Source organism: Maylandia zebra, linkage group LG2 (genome assembly GCF_041146795.1).
Source record: "Maylandia zebra isolate NMK-2024a linkage group LG2, Mzebra_GT3a, whole genome shotgun sequence".
In the NCBI taxonomy this organism is placed as follows: domain Eukaryota; kingdom Metazoa; phylum Chordata; class Actinopteri; order Cichliformes; family Cichlidae; genus Maylandia; species Maylandia zebra.
This window is the reverse complement of record NC_135168.1, coordinates 16,067,612-16,084,584: the sequence shown is the minus strand read 5'-3', so window position 1 is coordinate 16,084,584 and position 16,973 is coordinate 16,067,612. Positions and strand designations below refer to the sequence as shown.

The window sequence follows — 16,973 nt, the reverse complement described above, 5'->3', positions numbered from 1 at the left end:
TGTGCTGCCTCCAGGCTACATTGTGTAGAGTGAAAAATTCAACACTCCTCTGGTTCAAGAAAGGCGAACTCCAAGATCCACATCTAAGCACAGCACATAGGAGGAGGATATGAACTCAGTGTTATAAGTTCGCAAGTAATGAATGTGTGCATTGGCATATGTGCTGTTTTTTTGTGCGACACACGTTTTATATTATATAACTTAGTTAACATGTTGTTTATGTGTGTAAAATATTTAATACCTCAGGGAAAAAAACGCTAATAAATGCACCATGGTGTCAAACAGCTGAGCATGAGAACACCCACCCACAAACAGATGTTTAGACTAGCATTTGCAGCATTTCCAAAAATGTTCAAAGACTGTGAAAAATGCAACTGAATATAAAAATGAAAGTAAATATAATGACCTGGTAATAATTTATAGGCTATTTAATAAATAAAATATAAATAAAACATATTAGATATTATTTAAAAGATATATGCTCTTTTAAAAATGAGACATCAGCATCTCATTTTAAAACAAAAGGGAGGGGCTTGTTAACTACTGTGTTGAGCCACCTCTTCTTTTTAAATATGTGGGAAGGAAACAAGACGACCATTTGCTGTAATTTTGAATGCAAACTACATTTAAACTGGATTGGATGACTTGATTTGGTAATCTTGGAATTCAGCTACTGAAAAGCTCTTTTGTAGTATTGTTATTATTAATAAATGGAATTGCAACTAAAAGTGGGAACTTATGGATACAAATGCAACTGGAATTATTATAATAACTATTTTTTATTTTAGTGATTAGTTTTCTTGTGCTAGTTGATCAGAAAATAGAAAACAACATTGTTCTGTGACTTACAGCTGCTGCTGATGTGACACTGACTTCAGGGTTGTTTGTGCATACAGTAAAGAGGTGATGTGAATACAAAACAAGGCCTTTGGTCACACAGAAGTTGCTAAGCCAAGCATATCCTGCTATTAGAATTATTTTGGGGAGTTAAACCTGCAGGGATCGGTCCCAAGGTCAGGGAGAGTGCTGAGACTGGACACTCTGACTGCCTATGCTTGCATCGATAGCATTCAATCAATCTTTACACGTATGCATTTACAACATGGCCTCTAAAATACTTTTCCTTGAATCACATGAAAGTTTCTAAAACCCACTTAGTCCTTATGTAAGTAATATTATGTAATATATAAAAACTGTGTTTTGTAAGAGAAAATACAGTGTAGTTCTAAAGTCTTGAGTTACTCCCATCTCTTTGTATTTTGTAGGAAAATGAGGTTCAGTGATTTATTAGAATGTGTACATTCACACATGAAAGTACAGTACAGAAGACAAAAACAGAGCGATTGAAAGTCAGTATTTGGTATGACCAACTTTTAAGGTCTTTAATCCTTTATTTCTCCACTTTCCGTATATTTTATAATGACACAATGCCAAGATATGCCACATTTTCAGCTAATAGCTTTGGGAATCACCTTGTTGGTGCAAATGCATGTCAATGTTAGTTTTGTCATTTGTTTCATAGATTTGGTTGAAGAAATGGGAAGAAATTATATGCGTATGCACCAGTAACTAAAAATGCAATTTAAAACTAGTGCTTTACTGAGTTGTCTGATATGTCACTGGTTCTCTCCTTTAGTTAGGTGCCTTTTTATGCTTGGATGATTCATAGGTCCAGGTTACGTGGGTTAACAAACAAACATTCTTCTTAAAATGGCCAAATAAAAATGTGTGGAAGCAGCAGCAGATGTCCAAATTTCAAAACTTTGAAAGACCTCCAAAAAGCCTGAAAAAATATTGCTCAAGACTACTTTAATATCGGACTCCAGCAAAGCAATGAGTGGTGACTCAAGACATTTGTACAATACTGTAATTAAAATGTTTCCTTTAGTTATGAATCATATTTCATGTGTGAGAAATTGTGTGGCAGAAATTATATACTTAAACTAAGGAAAAATGTGAAGTGTTGAGCTTTAAAGCATTTAGGAAGATGCTTCAATAATACCTAAATAAAAAAATAATAATCATATGAATATATGACACTGTTAGACACTGACACTGTTAAGGAATTTATTAGTATTTGGTGTCATCTTGTCTTCAGGGTTCCCTTTATTTTTGTTTTAATGAGTCTGTTTTCAGGCCAAACAGTTAAAAATGCTGCTTTTACTGGTAGACTTAAAGTGATCTTTGATGTGGATTGTTCCCGTAACGAAACAACTAACTCCACACTGCATTCAAAGAGAAGCAAGTTTATAATGGTTTCTAGCTGTCTCTCCTAACTAAATCATGTCTGATGCATGTCTCTGTAGGTTGTCATGGTAGTGTTAAGAGCTTGAAAAGATATGGCAACTGCCTTCCATTTTCAAACTCTTAAGACCATGTCTGATGTATGTTTGTTTGTTTGTCTTTCAGCTACATAGCATATTACTTCATGCACATTTTGCATATGCATTTAAGGCTGTTGCATTATGGTTTTAAATGAGGTGAAAAGCTGAAGGTTAAGATTAAGATGTCATTCATTACATTAAATTAATCATTTAATGATACCATTATGTTACTCATGGGATTCTGTGTTCCTTTCTACCTAACTGGTTTACATAGTTCTGCCTAAACACCTGTTTTATTATAATATAGTCATTCATACACAATTAAAATGTAAGTGATATGTAAATTTAATTACAATTGCATGTCCAAATGCTTAAAAATAATAAGATGCTTCATGATTCCTGAGCTGGATAAAACTGATGACTCCACATTTTTATTTTAAAGGAATTAATTGTCTAGCTTCTTTTATAATCTCTAGTTCACTATTTTATTCATCAGCTTTTACTATCCTTCAATTTCTGCTTTTACTGTTTCTTACCCTCTATTTCTTCCAGGTGCAGCCTTTTTTGACTTGATGACAGTATTTCATCCCTGTCTTTCCTCACTCTTTTTTGCTCTTGTGCAGAACTAACTTTAATGATGGGACCCATGGTCGTGGCTGTTTTACAGATTTTTTTAGTCTGGCTGGAACTAAGCTTTTAGCCACTTTGAGCTCTGACAGGAAATGGCATCCTCCACACTTCCTAACCGTCCGTATTCAAGGTACTGCCAAAACCCAGACAGCTATGGTACCTGTGAAGGGTGAGGTAGTGGAAAATTGTAGCTGACCCAAAATCTGTTTTGGTCTTTGGGGAAAAAAATACTCCATTATGTCTTCGGTTTCAGATAAAACATTCCCAATGACAGTGTGCAAACATGAGAAAAAAGTAAAAGTAAACAGAATGTACTTTATTTGCTGATAGATGTGATAGTTACTGAAATATTACAACATGGCACTCTTTGCACGATATGGTCTTTTGAATGAATTTTTTTTTTTGTGGTAATAATGTTACGCAATGGTATAAATTTCCTGACAAGAAAATCATTGTCTAGACTTTATTTCTTTATTTCAGTGCCTAGGGAAAGGTTCTAAAAGCACAACACTCATGTGTGAAAACCTTGTTTAAAGTAAATGAGCTTCCAATAAGCCTTGTGGCCTCTTCTCCCAAACTCTTCCTCCACTAATCATTGCCTGACTGTCATGGTGCTTGTATTGGTGCCTTGGGTGGGTGCCTGGCGAGAGGTCATGTTGGATTAGAAAGCACCCTGCGTGATATAGGTTACTGCACTGTGTTACTAGCAGGGTGCTGGGTTGTGGGGGTGGAGCACAAGTACACACACAGACACACAGATAAACACACACACACTCGCAAAACCACAGACAGATGAGTCACACCTGTAACAAGAGCTGCATCTACTGTTGCGGTGCTATAAATGACATCATTAATCTTTTTGTTTTTATTGCTTCCACTGCTGGTAGCCTATTAGCAGATGTATCATTATGTTTATTTTTGGAGCAGATAAAAGCCTCAGCTAGCAGCTGCAATGTGTACTGCTTATAAAGACAATTCAGTGCTAAAACGCTTCAAAGGTTTAAAATGTCTGATAATCTTGGATTATTTACAAAACTGAAGAAAAATAAACTTTCCAAGCAAATGTCATGTAGCATTTCATATGTATTTAAATATAGAGTGGAAATCCAACTCTTTGTCTTAAAGTGATACCAGTACTCTAGTGCAAAACCTGGCATTGCATCTGTTTTTCTCCCAGGAGAGCATTTTATCGACTCATCACTTAAAAGAAATCTAGATGCCGCCATTGGGGGGCACTGCAATGCAAAATCTTTTTCATTTGTGATTCAGCGAGACCTGGAAAGAGTCTACAGAGCTATTAAAACTAACCTCAAATATGTAATCAGTAAAATATATACTTTTCTTATGAGTCATACTTTATATGCTTTTAAATGTTATTTTAGAAGCTTCAAATACTGTTTTTCCCCGTCTCAGTCTGACTACCATTCTGTGTCATAGGTTGATTTTTGTAGTCTGTCTGTAACCATGGCAGCTGCAGAAGAAGAAAAAAAAATGTTTTTGTCATGTAGTGAAATCAAAAAAGAAAAAAAGAAAAACAGGAGATCAGGGCAAATAACACTTTAACTGTTCCGTTACATGAGCAAACCTGCCCTAAATGACTTCAAACTTCATTAATATGACCCTATTGTCATGACATGAGGTCAGCATTTATCTTGCTTCATTAAGCCAGAGACAGATTTCATACGAGAAGTCTCACAGTGATGGTCTGGGGTCATTTTCAAAGCAGGTTTTCATGAATAATTGATGGCTGGTTTAGCAGATTAGGAGAGGTCAAGCCTAGGTGAAGAAACAGATGTCGCATGATGTTCCGAATGCATATGGACAGTGCAGAAGGGAAAATGTTGTAAATATAGACCGTTTTTGTCTTATTGTTAGCAATATATGTTAACCAGCTGTAGGCTGAGTAAGAATCAACAAACAAGTAAAAAAAGAAAGGTAAAGAAGATGAATATTTGGAGCATAGCAATGAATGAAAAACAGTTCTCGGTTTAAATCTTTGTTTAATTTAATCACATTAAATGGTGAAAAGTTGCTTGTTCATTTATTTTTCTTTGCTTGTGTATTTCACAAACATATGGTCCCAGTTCAGTAGTGATCCATTTACACACAATAAAAGTGTCAAATATTACATTTGCTGGAGGAGTGGCAGTGTCACATGGCCGTCTGAGCAGGAAGGAGTGTTTCGCATCCACATACCTTCTCAAGAGCAAATCAAAATAATATTAAATAAATATATTAAATATATATTCTATACATATATTTTTTTATACTTTGTTTTCATATACATGCATTATTTTAACATGCAAGGTAATTATAATGTTGCACGTTGCATTAAAGCTTAAATAAAACGCTTAAACGTATTAAACTTGCGAGCATACTCCCACTGGGCAATGGCAAAAATTAATCAAACAAATAAATTAATAAATCCATAAGCATCATCAATCGATCTGCGCGACTACAGTTTATTTCTTAATCAGTCTTTGTGGATTTGTTTGCATCACATCAGTTGCTTTATTTGCAACCCTGTATTAACCTCTTAAGTACTACAAAAACAAAGCTTCAGATTTTATACTTACTTTTTAGGAAAGATAAGAAAGACTGATTTGGAATGATTTTTTTTATACACAAATGGTCACAATGTGTGTGTTTTTTTAAGTTAAATATAACAATTATAGTAATATATAATGACTCTCAAAATCATTTTGCATGGGTAGGTTTCACATTTCTTTAAGTTCACTTTGATAGTTAAGAAACTTGTGACGGTGTGTGTGTGCGCGTGTGTGTGTGTGTGTGTGTGGGGGGGGGGGGTGTGTCGATAATACAAGATCATTTGAAGATAATCACAAATATATAGACCAGTAAATCACATTAAAGAAGAGGAAGGAGAAAGGGAAGAGAGCTCTCGAGTACAGGTCAACTCTTTTGGCAGCAGAGGGGATGACCGGCTTTGGGGGAGGAGGTTTCTTGTTGTTCTTTGCTTGGGATTTGCCGAGACCAGAACCAGTATTGATGGCCTTCCCGTAGCAGTCAAAGTTTGACAGTTCAAAGTCCCGTGGGAGTGAACCCACAATGCTGAAATCATTGGTCCTCAGGTCTGATTTAGAGGTGCATACCTTCTTGCAGCGGGTCTCAGCAACCTGGGTGGACAAAAGCACACACAGACACAGACCGACTTGATTATTGAATTCTGCATCATTTCTGTCTAAAAATACGCTTATCTGTGTGAAACATCTGAGCCATGATAAGATTAGAGTAATATTCCGAAAGCGCTACGGGCAGCCTCTAAGGCAGAGTAGCCACAGCAAAGTGGTTCAAAACTGGTTGAGTGAGCAACAGACTGACTTTACAATCCATAAAGGCTTGTAGCTTTATCAGTGGCCCCAAGATTATTCCACCTGTACAGCAAGTTCTTCAGTTAATTTAAGACTTTAAACCAATGAAACCATACCTCTACTGCGTTATTCTGCACTGTAGTGTATTGTAGCTTGGTAGAAATTAAATAAGGATGGTTAGCTGCAAAGTTCACACTGGAACACTATTCCCATGTTGACCAAAGTTAAGTTATTAGAGCAGACAGAACTCATCTGCTACTTTAGTTTAAGTTCTGCACATCTTTCCTCATGCCTGTCACTTACCTCTTGCTGCACAATCAGTCATTCTCTACTTGTTTAGTAGCTGCCAAAAGTGTTTTCTATTACATCCAGTCACTTGAGCCAAAAACATGCTCCACCAGGAAACCCAGAGTCCTGCCATTTATTTCGATGCTGAAGCACGGCTGCAAGCCAAGCACACCCTGAGTGGAAGTGGCCTTTCCCAGCGAACAATGCACAGGAGCAGTTATAATGGAGCTGATCAGTCTATACCAGCTAGGGGTGCAACGATATTCGTATCGATATTGAACCGTTCGATACAGTGCTTTCGGTTCGGTACGCATATGTATCGAACAATAAAAATTTTTTCAAATTTTTTTTTTTCAATTTTTTTCAATTTTTTTTTTTTTTTTTTGTGTCCCGTTTGGATCTATAGCTATCAGAATTGTTGTCTTGAGGCCAAGAAAGATGCCAAGAGGATTTATTTTAAGTGGATCATCATATTGGTCCATTTGATTGACCTTTATTATAATTATGAATTTATTTTATTTTCAGTTGCAAACGGGACAGACATGACTGTGGGATAGGACAGGGGGAAAGAATGAAAGAAAGAGGGGGAGAGAAAGAAAGAAAACCAAAGGGGAGAAAAAAAAAAGAACAATACAAAATTTGTAATTTATTTTATCAACTTTCCTTCTGACGATGCTGTCTGTGTTGAGCGCTCAGTGAATCTGCATTTGACTACTCCGCCTAGGCTCGAGAGTGCAGCCTAGGCGGAGTAGTCGAACGCAGATTCACTGAGCACTCAACACAGACAGGATGGTCAGAAGGAAGAGCGCAGGGCAAGCTAGCGAGACAGAAGTGGACCTCCCCACCCTCATTCAGATCTGGCGTTTGGAATTATTTTGGTTTTCATGTGACGTATGACCCTGAAGGTAAGCGAGTCATGGACTAAAGTAAAACAGTATGTTGGATGTGCCATGCAATGCTCAATTACATGGGTGGGAGCTAGTGTGTTAGCGCAGTTAGCTCGTTAACGTGTTGGCCGTCTAGCCCCTCTGTATAGGGTAGCTCGTTAACGGAGATTTGCCGTGTTGTGGCGTTAAGGTTATTTCAACAAGATTAACCTGAAAGCACTAGTGGGAACACAACGAATATGACTGCACATTTACACCGACATCATCCTAGTGCAAAGACAAAAACAAGCATGCATGCTACAAACTTTAGCCGAGTCATTTAGACAGCTGTTAGCACAGGATTCTCCTTATGGAGACCTGATATGTTTAATATGCTGCTGAGAATATAGCCCAGAAGAAACGGATAGTATAGCTTTTATTTTGGAAAGAGACATTTCTCTGTAATAAACTCTCTTTTCCAAAGATGAGTGATTCCTCAATCAGATACAGGGCTCGCAATATCGCTAGCCCGACGTCCCGGGGCTATCTCTCCCCTGCCTGTCGGGCTATTGTAGGAAGGAAAAATATATGTCAATGCTTTTGCATTCTTTCAGAAATGTAGCTGGGTAATTATGTCATTGGGTGAGCCACTGTCAATATGTGACATATTGAAATCGCGTTTGAATTTGCGCTTGTTTTTTTGCTTTCACTTTGCAATCGTGCGAACTGTGTATAGAGAGCGACAGTACTGATCTGTGAGTGATGATAATTTGTGCACCAATTCCTCTGACATCGTCTTATTAATTGTTAGCTTACTATGCAAACATGACAAGTGAAATCTCCCGCAGCTTAAACATGTGAGAGGTTGATCGCGCAGAGAATCGCTGAGCTTATGTGAGTGCGGCAGGATATATATTTCACTACGATGACCTGGATGATTGAGAACCTTCACAGACAGATATATATTTTAGTTCTGCTGAGCCAAATAAGACAGGTCAGGGTGAAGAAGTGACAGCCAAAGAAAAGCTTACCACAAAACGGAGAAGTTATGACAAATCAGACTATAAGGCAAAAAGAAAGTGCAGCTTTATGGTTTCATGGACAAAAGAATTTCTGTGGCTGCAATATGACGAGCTAAAAAACAACACGCACAAGGGTTAGGGTTAAATTTAAAAACTGTACTTTTGTGTTAAAATATATATTTATAATTTTAATAAATGACAAATTAAAAAGGCATGAACATTTTTTTTTGTATCGAAAAAATATCGAACCGTGACACCAAAGTATCGAACCGAACCGAACCGTGAATTTTGTGTATCGTTGCACCCCTAATACCAGCACATTGTATATGCTTCATTTGTCATGAAATAATGAGGGAATGGGCCTGGTCTGGCCACAAAACTGCTTATTAGTAAGCCCTAAAAACAGGAGACTATGTATACAAATGTCTGTAATTCCTAAAGACTTGATCCAAATTTGTTGTTAAACCCACTGAATTACAGCCAAAAGTCTGCACTTCAATCACATCCGAATTGCTTGATTTAAAATCCCCTGTGGTGGCGTATAGAAGCAGAACTGCAAAAATGTGTCTTTGTCCAACAAATTATGAAGGTAAGTGTACCCAACAACATCACATAAGATATAAGAGTATTTTCTAATACACAAATACAGACACATTCATTTTTCTGCAAGTTGGAATTTATCTTTATCAGACTAAGACTGCATGAGGGTTTACAACTGAAACCCTTTTCCATCACGTCTGTACTTTGTATAGATACCTTTCTTGCGAACCAAGCAGCACAAAACAGCATATAGAAACATTTTTGACTGTGCCATTTTTAAACCTCTTATTATGGCAAAAGGAAACTGAATTCCACACTTGCTCTAACTACTCTTTGACACATTAAAAAGTGTTCTGTTTCTTTACAGTAGTGATGATGTCATATTGATTCTGTATGGAGGTTTTTCTCCAAACTGAAAGGAGCATTGAAATGAGGCTATGCAAGATAGCTGGACTCAATTGGAAACAGACTACCCTTTGAAAATGTTGTAAAAGAGCTGTTTGATCTTGAAACTTGGATAGAACTCTGATGCTAAATCAAAGCTACGGCTATTTTAAGAGGAAAAAATATCTTTGGAGCCAAAACTAGACTTGCTTTGTTTTATGAAATTTTGCCTAATATGGCTGTTCTCTCATCTAGGTTCTTGTGACTCCTCTACAGCCTCTACATGTTATCACAACCTGTGCTTACACAAAACAATCTGCAGGAGGACTTAAGTTAATGTCATCCAAAAAAAATCCCTTTCATCGACTTCCCTAAAGGCCTGCGGGGTGAACAGGATCTAATCAGACTAAGGATGCTTATTCACTGAAGTCATTAAGCTCATTAAAGCTTCATTATTTTGATTTGGTTTTGACAAGAAAACCTATTAAACCTCAATGGAATAATGTAATCCTCTCAGACCAAATGTGGTTCGGACTAACATAGACTCAGAGGTAAATTAATTGCAATTAGGGCATACAATCGGAAGACCCATGCAACATCCTCCCTGTGCATGTAAGTGTCAGACTTGAGCCCTGACCAAGCTGTGCGTATGTGTATGTCAGACACAATGCCAATTATTAATGACTGGATTTCCCTTTTCTCAGTGCCGTAATATTCCTATCAGATACTGGATCTGGTTGTTGATGTGGTTTGGGAGTTACATAAAAGCAAAAAAACTATACACAGGCATCCAAACACTCAACAGTCACTCAACAACAAAAATGCACCATCGTTAAAATGTTTTGGTGATTAACTGGGGCATCAAAACCCAAAGAGGTCGTTATGGATATCATCATTATTGATTACACAAGCATCTGTGCTCTCATTAAGCAAAATGCAACTGAAATCAAGTCCCACATAACATAAATACCCTCGATGTTATCTTGATGGATGATGCAAATATTTATGCCTAATGTATGAGTTCTTATTTAGGGTTTCAGGCAATGTAAAGATGTTTTGGTTTATGCCTCCATGTCCAAATATTCTTTAGCAAAAACTAAATAGATATAAGTGGATAAAGAACAAAATCAGAGGTTTTAAATGCCTTTCAATGGGGAATTTTAAGCTTTTGATGTGTCAAAAAATTGCTTTTTTTCTACTTGTATTTGAAGACAAAAGGTTTTGCGTTTTGAGTTTCTGTGTTCCAAACATAGGCATATATTTTTATGCATAATGTGGCCACGCCTATACCAACTGCCCTCATATAGATGGACAAGAAATGGTGACATTGAAATTATACTACGCATATGCAAAGTTGAAACTCTGAAAAGTAAAAGCTGTTGATGATCATGATAAAAGATCTAAAATGGACTGCAAAAAATGGATTCCACTAGTTTGAGCACCATATGCAAAGCATGTGTCCTCTGGTGCATTTTCATTTGAATTGCTCCTGTTATACTACATGCAAACTCTCATAAGAAGGCTACTTAGAGGTGACTTACAGATACAAACACACTCAAATTATCAAAAACCAAATATACTGACATGCAAGGTGCTGACGTGAAGCGGTGTCCCTCCGGTTCCGTTGACCGTGTTGTTCCGGGCAGCAGGGCTCTTTCCTGCAGCCTTCTCTTTGGATGCTATCTTTGCCTTCTCTGCCTCAATGCGTTTTGGGCTGTTGAGCATCACTTGAACCACGGCATACTCCACCAGCGAGGCGAAACCAAACAGCAGGCAAGCAATGAGCCAGATGTCGATAGCCTTGACGTAGGATACTTTAGGCAGCTCTGAGGCCAAGGAGGTACACTCAGAGGACAAAGAGAGCACTGAGAGGATGCCTGTATGGAGAGTTATAACAAGAGACCTTGTCAGTCATTATAGTCAGATGAGGTATTTTTTTGTTTTTTATATTGAGAGATATGTGCACATTTTAGTCCCTGTGAAAACAGCTAGTAATCAAAACATAAAACCTTCATCCCTGTATAGCAAAAATATTTATTTATCACAGAGGTTAAGCATTTGATTAACTTACGGCTGAGGAGGGAACACTAATACGTTTCATCTTTAATGAATAAAAAAATTAAAAATTCATTTAGTAATACACTAATCTGCAAAAAAGCTTTTAGAATGTCAGAGTTACCTCATTTATTAGGACATTTCCAAGAGCTCAAATAGCCTTTAATGAAATAGCATTTTTAAATCATTTTTACAGGTTGGAGATTCCTTTGCAAAGCACCAAAGCATCCTTACAGGATACTAGTGATGGGTCGGTCGCGAACGAAATGGCTCTTAGAGCCGGATCTTTGAAGTGACCGATGCGAGCCGTGGGTTTTTTGTTTTTCGCTTCACGCTGCAAGTCACCCTTGTGTTTGCGCTGAGCAGAGACGGCAAACAGAGCCTTGCGTTTGCGCCCCTTCCCCCTCTGCTCAGCGCTGAGTTGAGGGGGCGGTAGTTACATTCGCAACAGCAGTAGCACACAACAAGAGCAGGAGGGAGAGGGAAAGAAAGAGAGCCGGGATCAACAACAAGAGACAACACCGTCACATTGGAAAGGTACAGTAAAGAAAATGAGTGACACCAAGAAAAGAAGCAAAGTCTGGAACCATTTCAATCTTAGTGACAAAACAAAGGCAGAGTGTAGTCTACAAGAAAAGGATATCATATAGAGCCGGCTCCACAAACAACATGCACATACACCTAAGAACTGTCCACCCATCAGTGCAATGGGAAGATAAAACGCAGTCAGTTGAGTGTGATATTAATATTTCTAAATGCCAACCTTTCCCTTAATTAAAGATCTGGGCGTTCTCCCCCCCTTTTTTTTTTTTCCCCCATATTTTAATTTATTGCGTTGTGGTTTGCAGTGTTTTGTGTTGTTTCACTTTAAATTTGTTTAAAAGGAAAAAGCTGAAAATTTAAGTAGTTAAAAGTTGAAATGTATGAAATGTAAATAGTTGGTTTCTGTATTTTATAATTTATTTATTACATTTTATGTGGAGTGAATAAATAAAAGTATATTTACAGTGGCCTTTAAAGACAAAACACGTACAAACTCCAAAACACAACGGAAGTGCTCCAGGATGCTAGGGGCCGTGTTGAGCTTTTGTTACCTAGTGGCTACTACACAAGCCAGGAAGTACCAACAATTGGATTGGGTGTGTGGTAGTAACAGGTAGATGAAGTTTTTTTTTTTTTAATTATTCGAATACACACACACACACACACACACACACACACACACACACACACACACACACACACACACACAGCACAGAGCTATAAATGAGAGTATTCCCACACCTGGGTGCTAACTGACCTGGACTGATCCCATTTAGAGAGAAGTCAGGGGAGGCTTCCAGGAGGAGTTGGAGTGATGATGGAATGAAAGTGGTGATAAACAACTGGAGGGAGGATGGAAAAAAGGAAGCAGTGGAAGACTGAAGTGGGATAACAATGGATTATCTTATCTGTGCAGCCCTGAATACACACACACAGACGTGCCAGTGTGACACTGGGTGTGGGTGACACTGACATATTACACACAGGTTGAATTATGAAGGAGGGGGACAAGCAAATGGAAAGATTTTTTTTCTCAAGCCAGCACAAGATCTACAAATACTCTGTCAATTCTGAAAAGTGTAGTGTTTGTAAAGTGTAGTATAAGCATTTACAGCATATGAAGGAAAGATAATGCATAAACATCTATAAGAAATAGGCAAATATAACATCTATACAGTGATATATAACCTTGCTTGAGGCATTTTTCTAATTAATCTGAACACATAAGGGTGTGCCAAAACGTTTATATTTGGTACATGTAAGACATACTTGAAATATATCTGCTGTAAAAATAGTGTTAAAATTGTTAGTTCACTACATTCATTCATGTGACAGTAGTAGTGTCTTTATCTGAGTATTTTTACATTCAGGACTTGAATTTCAAGTTGTAACATCATTCAGAGATGGCCTTCTCTGAAATAGCCGAATTACTTATTCAGCTATTTCATTAAACTGAATGTGAAAAATCACAGTGGAGCCTGTGATTTGGAGCATTTGAGTGGTAAGTTTATCACTGTTATGTGTTGTACCATACCACATCAGACGTTAAATTAAGCTACAATTTGACCAGGTTAGTTAATCAGTTCCAGGTGTCACATGTTTTGAGGACATCCATTAAGTAGAGACACAAGACAGAAGGGCATCCACGGGGCAAGACAAAGAAATAAAAAAAAAAAACCCTATAATGATGCTATGAGAAGAGTGTGTTTTAGCTGAGGAAACTTATGAAACCGACTGTTTAAAAGAACTGACAACTTCATATTAGCCAGTGGTGCCAGCCTGTGCTTAGAATATATTAACCTAGTTCCTTTTTCCAACATACAGGCCTAAGCGAAAGACAAATTGTGTCAACAATCAGTGTTATAAAAAGGGCCACTAGATATTGTTCATCTGGGTCCTGTGATTTATGCAGTACATATACAAAGTCACACTATAATCTAAGTACTACCAGTACCAGACAATCCTTGTCACTTCCCTTGGGGCTCGTTCTAACACTCTAGTAATCTACCTGAACCTCCCTCAGGCTTGATACAACGTGTGCTTCTTTAATTTGGAAATAAAACAGCACCTGTGTGCTTCAGCACACTCCTTCATTACTTTGGTTAATAGGGATCAGGTGTGCCCTGTTGGCCAGCTCAAGTAGCTTCTGCATTCCCACTGTCTCCGTAACACTTTATTGACTGCACAGAATAACATAAGAATTTAAGTGAAAGACAAGAGCCTGGCCTTGCCTCCAGCGATAATAAGCTAAAATTTAACAAAAGGCATTTTATCAGTGGATGTTTATAGGAATCAGCTTCTTGTCTAATGGGAAAAATAGCTTGAGTGGATGAATGTTTTAGATTTTAAACATAACAGCAAAGAGAAACCAAAGTTATGACAATTAGGCATAAACCAACTGGCTAACCAGCAAAGGGGGCAGTTATTGGTCTTAAACATGGGTTTAAGCTCTCAGCTCTGATTCATGTGTATTTAGCTTACACTGGACAAGGGTTCTTGCTTCATGGGTCCCATCTGTCAATTACAGCGACATTCAATGATTTGTCACATACAGAAAAACGATGGCTATGACACCAACCTCGACAGATAAGTCCTTCATGGTGTCAAAGTGATGGATAAGTCAGTGATCCATACAAACATCCAAATACTTTAGAGTGGTTTCTATTTATTTACTATAGCCTTTTGCCCAATAGAAATCCTTTTAGACAGTAGTTTAAATGTCTAATTCCTCCAATAAAAAAAAAACAAAACACTCTCACCCATCACTCTTTTTGATCTAATTATGCACTTATCCCTGGATGGAAGCACAAGAAATAGTTCACAGACAATGTGTACTGATAAAGATCGGTGAAACTTATCAAGTAATCCATACCCAAAGGAACCCTGGCAGCACTTGCGTCAGGGTTAATCCAGAAGGAAAGCCATGAAAGGACTACGATGAGCAGCGTAGGGGCATAAACACCCATCATGTAGAAGCCAACCTGTCGCCTTAGGGTGAAGATAACCTCTACACAAGTGTAGTACCCTGCATGACAATGGAAACAATGGTCACATATCAAAACATGATTTCATCAAAACATAGCTAAGGTAGTTAAGTAGGCATGTGCTTGATGGCACTGGCAGTGCCTTCATGCACATGATTTATGTGTCCCAATTCAGAGAAATGGCACTATATGAAGCCCATGCTCCACCTTACCTTTTCCCATAAAGCATAATTAATTAGAGACAATAGCCAGCAGTAGTTTTAAGATCAATAAGAAAAAATAAAATGTTACGTATTGGTTGAAATGTGGTCTTCAGAGCATCCAGTCCCTTAACTGAAACAGAGCAGGTGAGAGAACTGGCACTTCACTGAACGGTCTATAAAAGCCACATTAGGCATTAGGAGGTAAGGTAAGTTCTTTATGCACTCTACTTCGTCCTTTGGCCAAAGAGAAAAGCAAACTGCAGTAGTGTGCATCATTTGTCATGGAGAAAGCAAAAAGAGAAGACAACAGCCAATAGGCTTTAATATAATTTCACATAACTTTGTTAAAGCTGAGACTTATTTGAGCACTCAAGGTCGCACATCAGAAAATACTGCTTCCTACTGTGAATGTGCCAAATGTGTAGGATGTCTGAACCTGCCCCAAATCCTTTGAGTTATTACTGTTAGAATTGGCACTTCCATTTTCTCTTTTTTTTTAAGTGATTTTGCTTGAAAGTACTATATACATTCCTACTAATAACTTATCTATTTTTCAATCACTCATTCCTGTTGGAAGTAAAGCCATCATTAGTAAGCCTGAGGAATAAGAATCCATAAGATTCAGACCTTTTCAAGAGCCTTTTGTTTCTGAATATAGAGCCTAGTTAGTCGGTCTAATGGGATGGTAGAGTGGGTGGGCTGAAGTAATATTTAACTAGCTCAGGGATCTCTGGAGCTTTTATACAGCATATAAGAGCCGCCTGTGTCGCCAAGCAGGCTTGAACCAGTCGTAGACAGAGGTGATCTTTGTGTCTGGCCAGGTAGCCATGGCAACCAGTTAAAAGCCTGACTCATCGCCAGCAGTGTGCCTCCCCAAGTGTGAGAGCATTGAGGTCATACCAGCTCTGTTGGCTGATAGAGATTTTTCCATTTCATTGTGAATTCATTTTGTACTCACATAAGTCTGCATGAGTGTATACCACAGTACCATTACCTTTTTCTTTTTTGCAGTTTTACTTCTTTTATTACAGGATTAGTTATTATTCTTAGTTCGGCAAGCAGCCTGGAAAATGACAACTTTTACAAGCTGTCTGCTACCCTTCACTGGTATTTAGACACATTTAAAAAAGAAAAAACCTCTTAGCAACAATATTCAGTAAGGACCACATAATTGTATATAAGGGTACTGAGGCCTGTAATGCAATTCAATATTTAGGACCAAGAAGGATAACCCAGTAGGTGGTTCACTTCTGGCAGGGCACACTGTCATGATAACTGATGCTGCACACCTAATTTGCTAGCTTCAAACACAGTTCAAGACAGCAGATAAAAACATAAAATCACCACCTGGGGATAAATCTGATTTTTAGAAATAATAAACAATTTTATTATTTCATATTTATATAGTAAATAGCTTTTTTTTTTTTTTTTAATTCTTCTCATGACAAATGGGAACAAACAGATCTTATCCTGTGTAGTCCTTGTTGTACATTTGGCCATTTGATGATAACATCAGAATTTTTGGTAAAACATACTTAGAAAAAACTTGGTTAACTTCCTTAAGAAACCACCTTCGTGTGATTGTTTAAAATAATAGGCTGTAATGGACATATTGAAGCCAAATAATTAAAAGATTCTTGGAAAACTGAATGTTACCACTGTTATTTTTACTATACTCAGTGCACAACCTATTAGCTACACCTTGCTAGTACTACATTCACCCCACTTTGGCCTTTACAACTGCCTTAAATCTTCATAGCAGAGATTTCTCAAAATCCTGTAAACATTCTTCAGAGATTACT

At 37.6% G+C, this 16,973-nt stretch overlaps 1 protein-coding gene across 1 annotated transcript in view; it reads right to left on the bottom strand.

The window, feature by feature from the left end:
* Positions 1–4,934: 4,934 nt before the first annotated feature.
* The window catches only part of glrbb (glycine receptor, beta b), a 30,193-nt gene continuing 18,154 nt past the window's right edge, over positions 4,935–16,973 (bottom strand). The window contains exons 8-10 of the mRNA XM_004553630.5: positions 14,857–15,009; positions 10,971–11,263; positions 4,935–6,091 (exon numbers count right to left, since the gene is read on the bottom strand). Of these exons, the coding sequence (XP_004553687.1) occupies positions 5,795–6,091; positions 10,971–11,263; positions 14,857–15,009 (743 nt within the window). The 3' untranslated portion in view covers positions 4,935–5,794. The remainder of the gene's footprint in view (positions 6,092–10,970; positions 11,264–14,856; positions 15,010–16,973) is intronic.